The 19,194-nt window shown below is 36.1% G+C and overlaps 2 protein-coding genes across 8 annotated transcripts in view; both read right to left on the bottom strand.

Annotated features, from left to right (window-relative positions):
• Positions 1-1,519: 1,519 nt before the first annotated feature.
• On the bottom strand, positions 1,520-9,670 carry slc46a2 (solute carrier family 46 member 2). 2 transcript variants are annotated; one of them, XR_013207143.1, is made up of 5 exons: positions 8,389-9,579; positions 4,125-4,208; positions 3,811-3,869; positions 2,464-2,620; positions 1,520-2,355 (listed from the first exon to the last, which is right to left on the bottom strand). XR_013207143.1 is itself a non-coding variant. In XM_077243249.1 (4 exons), exons 1-4 carry the CDS (start codon positions 9,350-9,352, stop codon positions 2,298-2,300), a joined length of 1,263 nt encoding a protein of 420 aa, XP_077099364.1. In that variant the 5' UTR covers positions 9,353-9,670; the 3' UTR covers positions 1,520-2,297. The 2 variants fall into 2 exon arrangements, 1 of the variants encoding a protein (XP_077099364.1); XM_077243249.1 differs by lacking the exon at positions 3,811-3,869 and having other exon boundaries at positions 8,389-9,670.
• A 675-nt stretch (positions 9,671-10,345) lies between these two features.
• Positions 10,346-19,194, bottom strand: part of palm2akap2 (PALM2 and AKAP2 fusion) — a 151,935-nt gene continuing 143,086 nt past the window's right edge. For 3 of the 6 annotated variants that reach the window (XM_077243257.1, XM_077243260.1, XM_077243262.1), the window contains 3 exons: positions 19,112-19,135; positions 15,411-16,809; positions 10,346-13,989 (listed from right to left, as the gene is read on the bottom strand). In XM_077243257.1, the coding sequence (XP_077099372.1) occupies positions 16,687-16,809; positions 19,112-19,135 (147 nt within the window). In that variant the 3' untranslated portion in view covers positions 10,346-13,989; positions 15,411-16,686. The remainder of the gene's footprint in view (positions 13,990-15,410; positions 16,810-19,111; positions 19,136-19,194) is intronic. The other 3 variants (XM_077243261.1, XM_077243259.1, XM_077243258.1) reach the window with 1 other exon arrangement.

Here is a 19,194-nt window from a genome sequence, read left to right as displayed (position 1 = left end):
GAATTTATTTCAGTAAAAGTCACGGGAGGAAATGAATTGCTTTATCATGAAAATTAAGGAAAATGTTGCTGCAAATGGTCTGGAAAACAGGCTTAATTTTCTTTTTGAATTTTCTCCCTTTGTCATTGATGACCAGAAATTTTGTGGGATACAACTCTATCATAGAATTAATCACGTACAATTATATGTAAGTTTAAAAGAAATTATAAAACAAGTCAGTTTACTGTGATGTATATTAAAATTCTCCTGTCCTGCTGTTCTGTCCTGTTTGTGAGGTAGTTTACTTTAAAGGGTTAGTTCACCCAAAAATGAAAATAAAAGCCTAAATTAAATCTGTTCATCATATAAAGCAATCGAGTCTCTTAAGAAAATTTGGAGTAAACCGCTTATGGATTCGTTTTAGATCTCTTTATGAACTTTTTCAAGAATCAAAGTGGTAGTTGCGTAGACTGTCAATGGACCAAAATCTCTCAGATTTCATTAAAAATACGGGTTTGGAACGACATGTGGATGCGTAAATGATGACTAAATCTCCATTTTTGGGTGAACTAACCCTTTAAAGCAAACTTCATGAACAGAGAGTCAGGACTGCACTGACCTTTGTAATTTCTCACCGTTTTTATAATTTTTGGGGGGGAAATCTGTAATAATTTTTAGTTTTTTTGACATTTGAAGTGAGTTCTCCATGAATGTTGAAATCCGTAATGTAGCATTGAGCAGTCTGAATCAGATCTGGCCCTCTAGTGTTTGACCGCAGGTTCAGCACAGTTTGGAAACCTGCTGGTAGATGCAGTTACTGCAGTGGCTTTTCTGTTACAAGGTCTCTTCTCATTGTGTTGTTTAATTGAACTTCTCTTTCACCGTCATGCTTTCAAGAAGAAAAGCCTCCAGGTAGAATATAGATGTTCTGTCTGGCAGCAAAGGCTCTTTTCTACATGTCTATGTTGTTTTTTTGTGGTCTAGTAGTTCATATAATTTTAGTGCAGACACGGCCTGGAGCTTCTCCCATCATCCAGTCAGCCTTATACTTTTGGCTCCATTCATTTTTAAGTTGATTTTCAATTTAATACATTTTGTTATAAAGGCAGCTATATGACTTTTTGTTGCTTTAATGCATGTTGTATATTTTGATGTAAAATACTGTTAATACTGGAAATGATTAAATTCAGTTTACACAAGAACAGGTTAAACGTGATCATATGACGTTCAACTGATTGTCTGCAGAATCTGCAATAATTGTGGTCCATTAATCTGTCATGTTACATGCTTAATGTTTTTTTTTTGTCAAATATAAATCACGTGTAGCATGAAATGTCTTATGTTTACTTACGGATCAGTCCTGTTACCCTTTACCTCAAAGGATTTTTAATATTGGACATTTGTGATAAAAATAATTAAACTAATATACTAATAAGATATATATTTTCCTTTAATGTGTTTTTGTGCCTTTGCACAAGCAGAACTAAAAACTGTGAACTGCCATTAAAGAATGATGATTCATAATATACTCATCAGACACTTTGTGTAAAACAGTGCATATATTTAATAAGATCCATACATCATACAAATACATAAAAATGATTTATTGCAAAAACTGTTCAATACAAATATGAAAAAAGATGTCATCCATTTTAAATTGACAATGCAGTACAGAAATATTGGTAAGAATTTATAATAAGGTCCCATTAGTTAATTCAATTAACTAACAAGAAGTATGTGCATATGTTACAGTATTTATTAATCTTTGTTAATGTTGGTTAATAAAAATTCAGCTGTTCATGTTTAGTTCATGTTAGATCAGGTCCAGTAAATGTTTACAGATAGAACTCTTGATTTTAATAATGTAGTAAATGTTGAAATTAACATGAACATGAGTTAACATGAAAAATCCTAAAGTTTAGTCATCTTATTAAATGTTAACTCATTTTCATGTTTTTGTGTTCATGTTAACTAATGTAGCTAATGTTAACAATTCGAAAATTAAGTGTTTCTGAAATATCTAAAGACTAAATATTGTCAGCATTATTAGTCATGTGTTCTACATGACGCTACACAGATTGCATTACAACAAATGCAAAGTATAACAACAGTGCAACAGGAAGTAACATTATCTATTCCAGCAGATAATATTATTTATTAAATTATCTATTTAAACTGACTTCTAGTCAACTGAATGATAAAAAAGCTGCAACATAAGTGTAAACCTACATATTATTTACAGTGCAAATATACATATCTTGTTAACTTGTCCATTTCTGAGAGAGACTTAGTCTCTCCTTTGCTGGGGCTGAATGCTGTCAGTTCCCTTGAATTCTCTCATATCCATTATGTCTTGCAGAGCGACATCCTACAATACTTGGCATAAAAAACAATAGAAATGTTTACTATTCTCCAAACTATAATCAGAATTTAATGATGAATTAATTGTTATATCAAAGGGTGACAAAAAAAATCTCAGCTTACCTAATGGGTATCATAGAAAGAACAGTGAAGATGCTGGACAGCATGAAGACAAACCCTGGTAAGGTGTCAAGTGTGGTCTGATAGATCTTAGTATAGATTGGTGTGGTGACCAAGCTTGCAAGTTTGAAGGACAACTGGAGCATGACAAAGGTAATGCCTGTGAGACGAAAAGCAACTTTTCGTGAAAATTACCAAATACATGTTTTACTAAGCTGTTGATTTCCATACCAAAGTTTGAGAGGAGCTTGTTCAGCTTGGCATCCCATCACCACCATAACTATGGCTTTATTTTAATCTCTTCTACATATTAGTTAAACAGGTTCGGTACCAACAGGGCTGGTGAGGTCTGTGGGTATGATAAATCAGAAGAGTAGGGGGCCAAGCACTGAGCCCTGAGGCACTCTAATATAGTTAGCTGATGGGATTTGAACGGTATGCTGATAACAATTGAACAGTTAATCTTTAGTAACTAACTGTATTTTAACATTGGGATAAACATTTACAAAGTGTTTTTTTTTTCATTGTAAATCAGTGGTTCTATCAAACTCGTCAAGTAACATGATTTCAGCAAAAAAGGCTTTTTTACATCACACTGGGGCTCATTTATAAAATGTATGTGCGCACAGATTTGATCTTAGTATGCTAAAATCCATGCCAACGTTCATATTTATAAAAATGGTCTTTGATTTGGAAAAGTGCTTAGTGCCATGTCAGGGTCTGAGGAGAGAACACACTTCCGTGTGCAAAGAGTCGGAGTTTTGGAGTGATTTGAAAACCGAAGCAATTCTTGCTACTTGCGATTCTCAAGTGAAGGATTTGGATGTTGACTGGTTCTCTTTTATACGTTAATGACATTAATTAGGCTGCGTCCTGCGTTTATGAAAGCTGAGATCTGACACCATTCAGCTGTGCACAATTTCAAGATAATATTATATAAACGAGGGTGAGGTCCACTGTTTCAAACCTTGGTTACAAAACATTTTGCTTTGGTTAGTAAAAGGTATCATAGGCCTACATGTTTGGGCTGAGTTTTCATTACATTTACACCATGCCTTTTACCTGTTGCCTGTGGTGTTTCAAGTGTTTTGAGTAAATCATCATTATCCCATTAGCTGACAACTGGAGTGCCTCAGGGTTCGGTTTTTGGCCCCCTACTGTACTTATCTATCAAACTCTAGCTCAACCTGTCAAAGACAGGACTCCTTGTCACCTCAGCCAGCTTAATTAATTTCACTTATTGTGTGTACAACTGTAATCAATGACAATACTAACACCAGCTGGGTCAGTCAGAACACTGATAACATCACCAGAAAACAACCAGGACAGAAGTAAACATTTTACACTTGCCTGTAAAGCTACTTATTGTTACCACAAGAAAGAATTACAAATATTCTAGTGGCCTCCAACTGTGAACACAGTGACACAGTTTCACTTCTTCTGTTTTTGGCTGTTTTGTTTTCACTTCATTTTCTGAACACATCAGATCAGATAGTCTTCACAGCATAGCTACATGAACAAACATTTGAAATGAAATGTGACAAGGGTACATTGAGGTCTGAATTTACATTTTAGAAAAGTTTGGTGTTTCATAAAGTCTGTCTTCGGCAGCACCTTATGCAGACACACAACTCTAACTGACAGAATAAAGAATGGAAACCTACCATATGAGCATCCCTTGACCTGTTTGGAGAGCAGTGAGCGAATGGTGGGCATTGGAATCAGAGCAAACAGAGTGACAGAGCGAGCTAAAGAAGACAAGAACAAAAGCTCAGATCAGAGGACAATACCAAGTCACTGTAGTAAAACTATTTATAGAGACTTCCTGGTTTTAGCAATTTTACACTTAATGGCAGCCTCTCATGTAAATTCTTCCTGTAAGGAATTATTATTGGATTCCAGTTTAAATGTGCTTTTGATAATGTGGTGTAGTCTGTAGTCCATGTTAATGTGCTTTAATAATCCTCTAGCTGTGTTGTAAGTAAACTTTAGAAATTTACTCTGTAGTAAGAGACTCAACAATTAGTATACAGGGTTCACACAATCAACACCTAACATTGGACCCAATTTATATTAGATGTCTCGAAATAAAACTGATAGACTATAGGCTACTTTGTTACTTAGGTGGTCGGTAACTGTTGTTACATTGTATTTACATTTAAAGTAATTAATTACATGTGTGTATTAAACTACCCTGTACACTAAACAGACCCTTTAATCTAACCGTACCCCTATCTCCCAACCTAATATAAAGTGGGACAGCAACATTTATAATATTATTATTATTAACAATATTATTACATCATGCTCAAAAGATCTTTAGTCAATATAGTTAGAAATGTCGTGAAACTTTGATAAATGTTTAATATTTAAGGCAGCATACATTATTACTGATTACATTTTATGTTTTAAAATGCTGATCTATTTATATAAAACTTTTATACTTTGTTGTCAGGAAAATTACAAGCTTTGGTGGCTTTTTATATTCAAAATGTAATACACCTTAACACCTGAGCATGTGCACTGTTTCCAGATTTACCTTTCCTGACTCTTAATGATTGCTTATTTGCATTTATTGAAGTAACCCAACATGTTTGATATTTAGACTTTTATAAAACTTTTATAAAACAGTGGTAGCACTTTAGTTTGGGGTTTAACTGGACTCACTATTAACTAGTTGCTAACTAGCATGCAATATCTATTAGTTCTTATAAAGCACACATTAATGCCTTATTCTGCATGACCATATTCTACATCCTTACAATACCTAAACTTAACAACTACATTACTAACTATTATTAAGCAGTAATTAAAATTTATTGAGGCAAAAGTCATAACTAATAAATAATTTATAGTGAGAATTGGACCCCTAATCTAAAGTGTGACCAAACAGTTTTACATTTAATGGTATTTGATCAAATATATTACACTGTAAAAAGTGGTCAGTTGACCTAACGTAATAACTCTAAGGCAATGGGTTTCCTCCATTTTTTAAGTAGCCTAAATAAACTTCATGCTTAATCGAAAAAATTATGTAATGTGGAACTGTCAAGTTCAACTTATTTTTTTTTTTCAATTAAGCATTAAGTTTATAGGAGACCGAGTATGGTTGTAACACAGGGAGAGTTGTAACACCACCATTTCTACCACTTAGGGATAAGATAGGAGTCATGTAATCATTTCAGTATTTACATACTTCCTCCCTGATACTGCATGGTGGTTGTCAAGTCTGGAAACCGATGCATTTTGAATTTATAGAGAACAAAATGATTTTGAGGTAAGAAAGTAAATTTTTTGACCAAGACTATTTTTTGTCTAGTATCTAAACTATTGCAGATACAATAGTTTGACTTATATTATATTAAAATGTAGTTTCTTAGCCAACATGTGATGCAGTTTTCCCCTGCTAATTTCAAACCAGTAAGCTAATACAGCTAGCTAAACAGTGACTGACAGGGGTGGGGTGGGTTGTAACACTTCTTGAAAAAGTGTCACAACCATCCCCTATCATACAACTGATTGATTTTAATATTTTTACAGAATGCCCTTACAGAAGGGCAAGTCATTTAGATCAGCTGAAAAGGTACATGGGACCCTATGCAGTCTCTGGGCCCACAAAGCTTGCACTCCAGGGTTACCGGCATTCATTTGTAAGCACTGTGACTCTGATTAAGACACACACACACACACACACACACACACACACACACACACACACACACACACACACACACACACACACACACACACACACATACACACACACACACACACACACACACACACACACACACACACACACACACACAGGGGCGTCATGCAAGCCAAAATTCTGGGGGGGGGGCACAATCCGAGAGGTTGCAATTGTTTTCTGACGGGTGATATGGATCATGTTAGGAGGGTTCAGGGGGTTTCTCCCCCTGACATTTTTTAAATTCTGGCTGCTAAACATACCATTTCAATGCAGTTTGGGAGGGACAGAAATACCTTAACGGAGCTAGCAGCAACCCTCCTCTATCTGAGGACTAAAGTTAAAGTATCTATTTTGTAAGTTTAAGTAAAAGACAGGTTGATGAAAGAACTGTAAGCTCAAATTTAAAAGCTTCTGAAGTCTACTTCATTAAAGCATGTTTACACACACACTTACTGTATTATTAGGCCTACTAAACATGATTTTAAAAACAGTAGGCCTACCATTGCCGTTTTTATGTTATGATTTTAAATTGGTATATGTGACCTAAGAACGATCTTACATTAAAGGTACATAAAGGTGCTGAGGTCTGACTTTGTGATGCTCTGAAATTAAGTTATTTTAATATTAATATGTGATAAAGGACTTTGAAAGAAGTTTGACAGATTTCAGTGCTGACTGACACTGAATAACGTTTATTTGAAAATGGTTAATATTTGAACGAAATGTAAAAAAGTAATCAAATCAAATGTATTATGTAACCTTAATTTAGTAAAATCATTGAAATACTGTAGTTACACTGCTCATTAATATATTTTAAATAAGGAACTTGTAAAGAGTAGGCCTGATTTATGAGCTAACAGAAAAGCTAGTAACTTGTAACTTGTACATTTAACCTACTATGGCTTATTGGCTTTGTATGGCAGGCAGTAACGTCAGCCAACTAGTTTACGGTTAGACTAGGCTAGCTATCCATAACGTTACACTGACACAACTTAAGTTAATGCTCTGAATTCGCAGCTAATATGAAATCCATAACTTTTTGATCAAGTTAAAATTTCCAGGTCAACCACAAATAATCCCACTACCTTTTAATATCATCCGATAACTAATTCAATGCCGATTTGTTGCTTTGCCCACTTAACACTTCAAGACCATCTGTAAAACATTGCCAGCTCAACGTGCGAGACGAGTGAGTGTGATTTGCTTGAACATACACAGCAAAGATTTTACGCGCGTAGCACTCTAGATTTGATACACACAGACACCATATTAGGAAAAAGGGGCGGGCTGATGCTGACCGATTTATTACACAACCAGAAGAATACATTTGAGTCGTTATAGGCTCTGGTAATTATGGATCATAATAGGAATAAAGTTGTGACAAAAAAAAATATCAGGGAGGAAAAATAACTTTGAATGGGCATGACGCCACTGCACACACACACACACACACACACACACACACACACACACACACGCACACACGCACGCACGCACGCACCCACACACACCCACACACACACACACACACACACACACACACACACACACACACACACACACACACACACACACACACACATATAGTTTTTTGTTAGAAATTGTAATATGTTTATCAAGTATACTGTTAAAGTAAATTCGTTCAAGTAGACACAATTACACACACACACACACACACACATACACACACACACACACACACACACACACACACACACACAAGTTAATCAGACAGTCTGTTCCATAGAGGGAGTGAGACTGTTCTTTTATGGCAATAAACCTGTTTTTGAAGCATATCATAGTGTGGCATCCATTTTAGCTTATTTTGTGTAATTGTTACAACTTACCCCTACCCCAGCATGTGTTACAGCCTACCCCGGTATTGGGGTAGGTTGTAACATAGGTACAGTATGTATTTGACACCAACTCACGAGGTTTGTGATATTCTTGTAGGGGATTAAATTGGTGCCATTTGTAGTGAACAAATGTGGGTACTTTGTATAAACATTTGAGAACTCTTGCTATAAAATTCAGTGAGTTATAGTTACTGAAGCAAAAAGTGTTACAACCATACCTGGTCTTCCCTACTTTAATAAAAAAAATAAAAAAAACATTAGTAGGTAAACCCGTTGCCTTAAAATTATTAATTAAGTTAACTGAACACTTTTTTACAGTGTACCGTGAAGCTCAAGTAGGCCTAGCGTCAAGTAGCTGAATGTTAGGCTGCAACTTACCCAAAAAGTACATTGGAGTTGTGGTCACAAATGCCATGAAATAAATCCCAACTGCGAAAGACACCATCCCGACCATGATCATGCTTTCATCTTTAACTGAACATCTTGTGAACATCTTCACACCCACAAAACTGGTGATGAAGAGAAGGGATCCCACTGCGTTCCCATAGCCCACCTCAGTCGCGCCCCAGTTCAGCGGGTCTTTCAGCACATACGCGGCCAACATCTCCATCCCTCCCGCCACTGCGATATCATACAAGATCCCACTGGCGAACAGCAAGGCGATCTTTATTTTATCACGGGTTTCCTGGTTTAAGATCCCCAAACTCTCCCGTCGCTCCTGCCTTTCTGAGGCATGATCGACCCGCAGGATAAATGTCGCATAGAGCAGGCAGATTAAATACAGCAGCACACTCAAACCAGATAAAATAACTCCTTGTTTGAGATCTACAATATAGAGGTCAAATAAGTGACCAGAAGCCAGACTGCCAATGAACCCGGCGATCCCGTACACCAGCTCGGTCCTCATGATGCGCACGGACCGGTCATCTTCCCCCGAGCTCACCGACACCAGCGCCATCACTCCGGCCCAGTAGGACGCGAACCCGCCGCACAGCCCGTAGATTACCGGCACCGCGTACAACACCTGGAGAGGCCATCCCAGCGCGATGTCCAACAGGAGCAAAGCCCTGGACACGAAGTAACCCACCAGAGGAACAGCTATTGGCACTTTCCTGTAACCTTTGTCTCCAACCTTTGCCAGAATGATCGCTGGCACGATCGGTATGAACTTGAGCAGCATATTAAAGGTCATGTTGAAGTTAGTAATCGCTTTCTGCTCGCTGTCCCGGTCCGTGGCGTTTGAGCATCGCTCTTTAACGACCATTTGGAGAGCGGTGTCAAAAAACGAGCTGGCCACTTGGGCACAGAATACTAGAGGCGCGATGTATTTACGGAAGGACATCCTAAAGTTGATGAAAGTAATAAAAAGTAACAAAAACGTGTTTGATCAGAGTCGATACACTACAAGAGCTCAAACTCTCTGGGTCATCGCGTCATTCTGCTATAGGGAAGTTGCATACTGAAATACTTTCAGTGGTTAGTCATGTTTCAGCTACACAATAACACATTTAGGCCTACTGTCTATTTAATGAGGACTTAAATATTTGTTTTATAGCTATAACGTAGCCTGCTTACATTTGCTTCTTAAAAAGTCAAAAAAGGAGAAGATTTGTAGAAAGATAAATCACCATTGCATCACCAAATGATGCAATACCTGTTTGGTTTTGTGTGAACCAGTCAAACAAGATCTCAAGTAGAGGATTAGTCAATGTGAACTCATTTCATGTCATGAGGAATTTTTTTTTCTTAAAGAGACAGTCCTCCACCTAATAATAATAATAATAATAATAATAATAATAATAATAATAATAATAATAATAATAATAGTCAATCTATGACACATGAAGATACTATTGGCTATTATTCTGAAGAATGTTGGTGCTGCTCTTTTTTAGAAGTTACGCTTAAAGTTGGACGAAATGCAACATAAAATCTCCATAATAGTCCATGACACTTATGTGAGTGCATGTCTTCTGAAGTCATACACTAGTTTTGTGTGAGGAACAAACTGAAATTGAAAATGTTAGTTTTTTACTTTTAAAACCCACCAGTAAATATTGCTTTTTTAGGTAGCCTATATAGAGCAGATTTAAAGTGTAAAAAAATTATAAAAGACTGCACTCATGAGTGTAGTCTATAATCATGCAAGTATATGCCATATGCTCACCTTCTCACTAATTTTGATTTGAGTAGGTGGACATACATAAAAATCCAGCAGAAATCACCTGCTCTTTATTAATCACACAATGGAATTTGAATGGTTACAGCTTAAATTCTTATGCTATCACATTTTCACAGATTTTGATACATTTAGATGGAGTCAAGAATAGAGACGTTTTACACATTTTCTTTTTAATGAGAAAATAATTATATATATATGTGTAAGAGTGAGACTTACAATTACTATAAAACAATATAAGCAGAATATTAACATACAATAGGCTAAGTGGTTAACATGTCAAAAGAGGGGTTTTGAAAGCATGATTGCATTATCACATGTATCAATATTCCCTTGTTTTTTCCCGAAGGGAACTAGAACACTCATTAAACCTTTTAAGAAAGCAATTGCAAATGGATTTGTAATAATAACTATTTAAAACAACAAGAGCAAACATATTTTTGGTGTTACTTCAAAAGTAAAATAAAAAAAACACTGTTTACTTGGTTCAAATTGTGGAAAAAAAGCAATACTTGTGATTTCATTGAAGGCAAGTTTTTTTCTTCTGTGTTCTGTATTCTGTGAAACTGAGACAATGAAACAAAAAATCTATTGCAGACACAGTAATTGTCATGCACACGGACACTGGCAAACGCTTGACTAGAAATCTAAAGAAGGCATATATTTGTAGTTGAACACATTTGCGGTTACATTAGCGATACAAAAAACAAAAAAAACAAGAAATTTCATTAGCTAAACGGTCTTTCGTCAATATGGAAGTACCCGCTCACAAAGTTACTTTCTGTTGCTCAATACAGTGAATTTGCATAACTTAAAAGCGAATAAAATCTGCATGTGTAAATTTTTCCTCCTTGTTTTGCCACACAATAAAAAAAAAGTAATTGCGGGAAACCATTTTATCTGACAATTCCAATTCTTTTTTACTCACAATTTCGCAATTCTGATTAACTCAGACTTTATAACTCGCATTTGCGGGTTTATATCTCACAATTCTGAGAAAAAAATCTGAACTGTGAGCTATAAAGTTCTCAATTCCGAGAAAAAGTCAATTCTGGCATTTTTTTCCTCACACTTGCAAATTTATAGGCAATCTTGCAATTCTGACGTTTTTCCTCAGAATTGTGATATAAACTCACAATTATGAATTATAAAGTCCACACTGCGATATATAAAGTCACAATTCTGAGAAAACTCACAATTCTGAGTAAAAAAGTCAATTCTGGCATTTTTTGCTCACACTTGCAAATTTATAGGCTATCTTGCAATTCTGACGTTTTGTTCCTCAGAATTGTGATAAAAACTCACAATTCTGAGTTATAAAGTTCAAACTGCGAGATATAAAGTCACAATTCTGGAAAAAAACTCACAATTCTGACATTTTTCTGGCAATAGCGAGTTATTCTCAAAATTCTGAGAATAAAAAGTCGCAAATTTATTATTCGGTAACTGAAACAAGTTTCCATACAATTTATTCCTATTCAAATGACTGTAGGCTATATCAGACATGACGTCATTTCACAAATTCATTACTATTTTAGGTAATTGGTGGCTAATTCGTAAGATATTTAAACACCAATGACGGTTAAGCTTAGGGGCGGGGTTAGGGCTGGTCCTTCATAATGAGTTTCCTTTAAAAATCCTATATTATTTGTACGATTCAAAACATACAAATTCACACGAAATCCCCATCCCGTAAAAAAGTTATGCTTTCCAGTAAGATCAGGTTTCGCTGAACAACGGTAAAGGTGGGGATTAAATCCAGTCATTTCAATAAGAATTTACACAATCAAGAATTTGCAACGGGTTAAAACTGGTCACGAATTCACTGCATTTACCAACAGAAATGTGCTTAGTTTGAAAGTGACTTCTGTGTGAGCTGTGCTTTATATATCACTACACCATTGACAATAAACATTTCGCTAGTATGATCGCAATGCTTTCCCCAGATGTCCTCAAAGGCTGATGCTTTACACATCAACAACTGCAACATTGCTCAATTTCTAATGGTTTCTTTTTCCTCTGGTATTGTACATTAAAGCAATTTTGGCCACCATCCTATGCCGTAGGAATCCTGTTATATCACAGATTTGAACATTGGCTTGTTTCTTATAACTTAACTTCATGAGGTAAAACAACCATTTTTGTCCATTTCTCATACATTATAGTACAAAAGCATGCCATCTTTAGTGAACTAAAGCTGGCTTTACATTTCATTTGAATGCTGCACATTTCGTGATGCAAAACCTGTCAGCATCACGTTCAATACTTTAACTACTCTGTGCTAGAAATGTCACCTACAGCACCTAAACAAACTAATGAAAACCTCTTAAAATGCATATAATATTATATGGCATACTTGGCCCTCAAATACACACAACACAGTATATATGAATAAATGTGCAGTAATAGTACTAAACACCAGTCATTTTTTTCCAAAACTATTTTCCATTTTTAGGAACACTGCATATATCTCACTGCTCAAATAAAAATATTTCCCCCTTATAAAATTCAAATTATTTGTTCACCAACAATAATCATCTCATATCAAAGAATCCAAGTAAAAATCCAACATCCTGCTCTGAGTAAAACTGATGATCTTCACACAATCTCACATTAAGCATCAAAACACCTAAGAAAGTCAGTATCCAGAGATCAACAAACATCTGTTTTCATCCATTAAATAAAGTTGATGCACCTTCTGCAGAAACATTTATAATTCTGAATAGGTGTAACTTTATATGACACCCACACATTATAACAATGCATAACTGTTATAGAGTTTCTAGTTTGTCTTTTTTTGCCTGCAATTTGAGAAACTATGCAATATATACCATACACCACTCTTAACCAGAGACTACAAATACTTCATGTACTCATTAAAGGACAGCATGTCCATTAAATACTTTTTTCTTTGTAATACTATATATTATATGTGGAGTATACAAAACATCAAAGCCACGTTTTTTGAATGATGCTTGTGGGATTGTCTTCATTTATGGCTTGATAAGTGCATCAGGCCAAAGGCAAAAATTAGAAGTCAAAGATTAAAATTACAAGAGTAATTGTCCATGTTTTAGTCCTCTTTGTTTCCTTCACGCTGTTTGTCCATCACTGACGTCAGTGACCTGTAGGCCTATAGATGCTTGTTCTTCCACCTAACATCCTTTATATTGCCAAATGTTTTTAAAAACAATGAAAAAAAAGAATAAACAACAACAAAAAAAGACATTATTTCAGATATTAATTTGTACATTTGTATCAATATATGTTTTAACTGTGTTAAATAATGGTATTGTGTTTAAAAATTCTGTTGGTAATGGCTTTAAAAATGCCAAAAAGAGAAATTATGATTTATTAAAAAATCAATTAAACAATAAGCACAGTGAAGTCTTGAGCTATCTTTATTATTCATATCATTGTTCTTTTCTTCATTTCTGCATTAAAGTGCCCCTATTATGCTTTTTCAAATATTACCTTTCATGTAATCTGTAATATGGCTGTTTGTGAATATAAAAGGTCTGCAAAGTTTCAAAGATCAAAGTACAGATAAATAAAGTTATTGTCTCCCAAAAGAAAAAAACTGATTCTGAACTGCCTGAAACGAGTCGTCAGTAATACTAGACTTACTTCCTGCTCAAACCTATGTAAAGGAGTAACATATTTTCATAATGCCAGGCTATGCTCTTCATTGGCTGAACGTGAAAAACATCTACTTTGACCCTCAAACACTGTAGTTCAAATATGATAATGAATGTTTGGTTTCCGACAAGTGCTGTAAGCTGTCGACCAATAACAACAGACTGGGCCATCTGACCAATCAGAGCAGAGTAGACCAATCACAACAAACTGGGTCATCTGACCAATCAGAACAGAGTAGCCCAATCACAACACACTGGGTCATCTGACCAATCAGAGCAGAATAGACCAATCACAACAGACTGGGGCATCTGACCAATCAGAGAAGAGTAGACCAATCACAACACACTGGGTCATCTGACCAATCAGAGCAGAGTAGACCAATCACAACAGACTGGGCCATCTGACCAATCAGAGCAGAGTAGACCAATCACAACAGAGTGGGTCATCTGACCAATCAGAGCAGAGTAGACCAATCTCAACACACTGGGTCATCTGACCAATCAGAGCAGAGTAGACCAATCACAACACACTGGGTCATCTGACCAATCAGAGCAGAGTAGACCAATCAGAACAGACTGGGCCATCTGACCAATCAGAGCAGAGTAGACCAATCACAACAGACTGCGCCATCTGACCAATCAGAGCAGAGTAAACCAATCACAACTAGGGCTGCACAATTAATCGATTTTCTAATCGCGATTACGATTACGGATGCCACGAATCGTTCAAAGCCGCGATTACAAAATAAAATCCACTCTGCGTGTGTGTGTTTAGAGCATAATTAAGTTATGAGAGGCGAATCACGACTACTTCAGAAAACCCAGCACAATATGACATACCAGGCAGTGACATAAGTGTACGCTGAAATAAAAAGACTTTCACCTCAGAAAAACGGACCATACTGTCCTGTCAGCCGTTATACTGTGCTCGTAGCGCGCACTCTTCAGTTGCACGCGCAAATGCGGCGGCGTGCGCTGTGTTTCGCTTCACTGTATAAACTGCAAAAGAAAGTACGAGCAACGTCGTTACAATGTAAATTAGTAAGTCACGGAATAAAAGTAAAATACCAATAAGTCACGTGTTAGCTGAGAAGGATTTGAATGCAGGTATGATTTTCATTCTATTCACCAGGAGCTGTTTCATTAAACAGTTATTGTTAGTATTGTGTATTCACCATGGTAACTGTCGTTACCATAACCCCAAAAATGGCACTTTATTTTCACTTTGTGTTATTTTTTATATTTTTAAATGACTGTGGTGGCTCATATCAACATTGTATTACCAAAAACAAGTTTGGGACTGCTATTTAATTGCTTTAGCATAGTCCTAATGTTTATCTATTAGTAGTCTTTACTATTAGTCATTCTTACAATTGATGTGTATGTTAAGTAAAGGGGGACAGTACTTGTGTGTGTGTGTGTGTGTGTGTTAACAATTTTTGTGTAAACATGTATTATAATACGCCTATATATATTCAATGTAAATTGTGATAATCGTAATTAATTATCGCAATTACAATTTCAAGGGAATAATCGGCAATTATGATTTTTGTGATAATCGTGCAGCTCTAATCACAACACACTGGGTCATATGACCAATCAGAGCAGAGTAGACCGATCACAACAGACTGGGTCATCTGACCAATCAGAGCAGAGTAGACTCTTAGAAAGGAGGGGTTTAGAGAGACTGAATCCTTTATCGAACCATTGCAGACATTGTGAGAAAAGAGCTGGTACTGAAATGCATATTATGAGAAAATTAAAGATTAAAGTGTTTTTTGACCTTTGATGCATGTAAACCTGTTGTGGGAGACATCCAAAACAAGATTAAGAACCTTTAAAATAACACAACAGGAGCACTTTAAAGGCACTGCTTTTGCTGTTCTGCCCTACACGTAACACAACACAACATAAACATTCCCAAAAAAATCTACATCATCCATTAAATGTTCTGTACCACATCATGTCTGAGGCTATAACTTCAAGCCACACACAGGTGCCTTCAACTGCAAACAGCAATAACATCCTAAAGCTTCATTTCACATACATTTCCTGTCTTTTGTCAATGGAGAATTCATCCGCTGCTTATAAAAAGCCATGAGCACCTCTGGAAGTTATTACCACTTCTGCTTCGATGTATTGTTATGTTGGTCTGGGTGAAGAGTTTGCTCTTACAGACCTCGTCTTTCAAGGTTATATGTCTGTGCCCTACTTTCCTTTGTCCACCTCATTAATGTTTCTCTCTGAACAATATGGCAATATCAAGAGAATGATTTGAGTTCCTATCTCTATAGGCTGCAATCAAGATCAAGTGAAAATGTAATTACCAGGAAACCAAATAACAGTATTTTGCCCTTTCGGACACTGCAAGACACATTGAGTAAAGTTGAAATGTCCATAATCTAGGATGAAATCAGATTCATCCAATTTCCTTCAACTAATAACAAAATATTATCCAATTTTTTTTATTCTTTTCCCATGTCCTTAACTGCACGGTAACATCTTTATGTTTGGGTAGTATAAATTCAACGTGGTGATTTGCTAAGCTGCAGCATTAATGCCAAAAATCCCAAAGCCTCAAAAAATGTGATACTTGTCTTTGCACATTCCACTTTCTTAAAACGTATCAGCACAAAAGAAAAAGCTATATCTTGGTAGTGGAAATGTAAAGTGTTATAGTATCTCTGGTCTTCACTGTCGAGAGAAAGTTATGTCCCGTTCGTTCCCCAGAAACAGAAAGAACAAATCTTCAGAGAGGGGTGAATTCCCAATAAATACTCGTGTTTGTCCCGTTGCACAGTTTCCCTTTGTTTTCTCTCTTTCTCGTTTTTTTTTTTCGGTATAGAAAGAAGGTTTAGTTTATTCTTCCTCCTCTTCCTCCTCCTCATCTTCCTCAGCCTCATCCTGGTTGGCGTAGATTCCTGCTTCCCACCGGAGGGCCATGTTACTTTTTCTGCGAGTCACGCGCGTTGCCTCCAGAACCTGAAGATAAACATAACAATGTCTGTTATTCAAAGTTGTTTCAAATGTTATAATGATATATTCACAGTGATAATAGAAAACATGTTAAGAAGAAGTTTCCCGAATAACATGGTCCACTTTAGACACATTCTATAAGTATGTCACTAAAATCCTGTTTTCACCTGGAATTTAGATGTGTTTTGGTCGATCAGATCACAAGTAGACGAGGGAGACACATTCCTGTTTATACCTGGTGTTTTAATCCGTCCCTTTTGTCCACTTTTAACCACTTTTGTCTTGATTCCTTCGAGGGGAGGGTCTACTGGCGGGTAAATGTATGGGCTTTTTCCAGATCTTTCGATCTAATGGACAAAATAAGCTCGCGCAATTTACATATGAACGCAACCGGAGACGAGAGAGAAACACACGGAGAGCATCAGCTTTAGTTTCTGCTCTGACAGCCGAAGACCAGCCGAACACAGTTTTAGAAATCAGGAATGGAGAGAGAACATTGTGCTTGGTATGTTTTTCATTTTCAAACCAAACTTGGGTCTCCAGCCGACAAAGCTGAAGTCCCGTCTGGCTAGCGCTCTTCTTATAATGTTTACGCATTAGATCAGTAGCCGAAGAGAAGACGGTCTATTGTGGCTGTTTGAACACATTCGACCACATGAGTGTTTACAGTACGAAAGCAATCCGGTTGAATGCGATTTCCACTACCTCTGGAAGTGTCAAAAGTGGACAAGCTCAAATAGTTTTAGACCCTGTTTACAACTGTATTAGCGTCGTCCACTTGTGATCCGATCGACCAAAATGCATCTTAATACCAGCTGTAAACAGGGCCTGACTCTCATTAGAGTATTAGTAGACTGTCTGCTAAATATCTGCTAACAATTTATTTTGATGCTTCTCAACAGATATTATACGGACTATGAGTAACTTTGCAACTACATGTCAACTTACTCTACTAACCCTAACCTAACAGTCTACTAATACTCTGAGAGTTAGTTGACATGTAGGTGCAAAATTAGAGAATGTCTAATATGGACCATCTAAATAAAGTGTAACCGATTTCTCTTGCGCAACAAGGGAACATAACATCAACATAAACTGATGTTAACTTATAATGTTGTTTTATCAGTCCCAATTTATATTGAGTGTCTTTAACTACTATGTACCTACATTTAAATTAATCATTTGATACAATGCTCTTGTATACATACATGATTTTACACTACTTATATTTAAAAATATCTTCATGCACTTACATCTATAATTACACTGTTGACCTTCCCTTACATCTTAACCCATTAAACCTATCCCTAATCTTACACGTATCCCAACTCAATAGCAGAAAAAGTGTTTTGCAATACCACAACACAATAAGTACATTGCACCAAAAACATATATATATATATTTTAATATAAGTACATTGTAGTTAATGACACCTAATATAAAGTCTTTATATCTTTATATTATGACTTGAATCATGATTTTTCTTAGAAAATATGTGATCTGAGCTTTAAAATTTAAAGTATGTTGTAGAAGGGCTGGGAGATATGAGATTTTACATTACCATACTATACCGTGTTAGATAAGCAGGCTACATTATTTACCCTGAGAACCAAAAAAGGAGTAAAGCCAATATCAATGATTTAGTTAAGAGCTTAGTTAACAGAACAAAAAATATCAATACACATGTGCAAACATACACATCAGATGGACCGTTTTAGACCCCACCTGTTCCAAACAGTTTCATGCTGGGTTTGGTTCTGACAGTCCAAAACAGCTTTAGATATAAACAGCACAACACACAAAACAAGTGCAAACACAGCATGAAAGCAGAAACAATAAAGCAGAAAAGAGAACAGTCATGCTGTTTTAAAAGTAAAAACTGGTGCCAAGTGTTACACCCATTGTGTCTTATTCCAACGAAACTAAATGTCCAATCCGAAGTTCTCAAATAACTTGAATATTATGTAAAATATACAATACAAAGAGCTGAAATATTAGAACTCTGAATGGAGGTGGTAAAATGCTCAAATGAAGACTGGACTTGTAAGTTCGTAGTTCTTTGACACGAGATTCATGTGAATTAAAATTGGCACTGCACTGATCATGTAGGTACAAATACTTTGACTTGTTCAAAATGTGGATCCATATGTAATGAATGACGCAATGATTCGACACAAAAGACAATTATTTCTTGGAAACACATTATATGTGTCAAAGTATTCGGCACTGCTACAACTCCCCACATTAAAACATGCAACAACACAAATGAAGGCACAATGAATTTTGAAACAAGCATTGTACAAGTACCTCAGTTGTAACTGAGCGGACATACTGACAAGAGGGAAAGAGGAAGAGGAATTAGTCAATGTGCAAACACTTGCTATTGTGTA

This window comes from Siphateles boraxobius, unplaced genomic scaffold (genome assembly GCF_051911475.1).
Source record: "Siphateles boraxobius isolate OS27281-9 unplaced genomic scaffold, OSU_SipBor_1 25, whole genome shotgun sequence".
In the NCBI taxonomy this organism is placed as follows: domain Eukaryota; kingdom Metazoa; phylum Chordata; class Actinopteri; order Cypriniformes; family Leuciscidae; genus Siphateles; species Siphateles boraxobius.
This window is presented reverse-complemented; position numbering and strand designations above follow the sequence as displayed.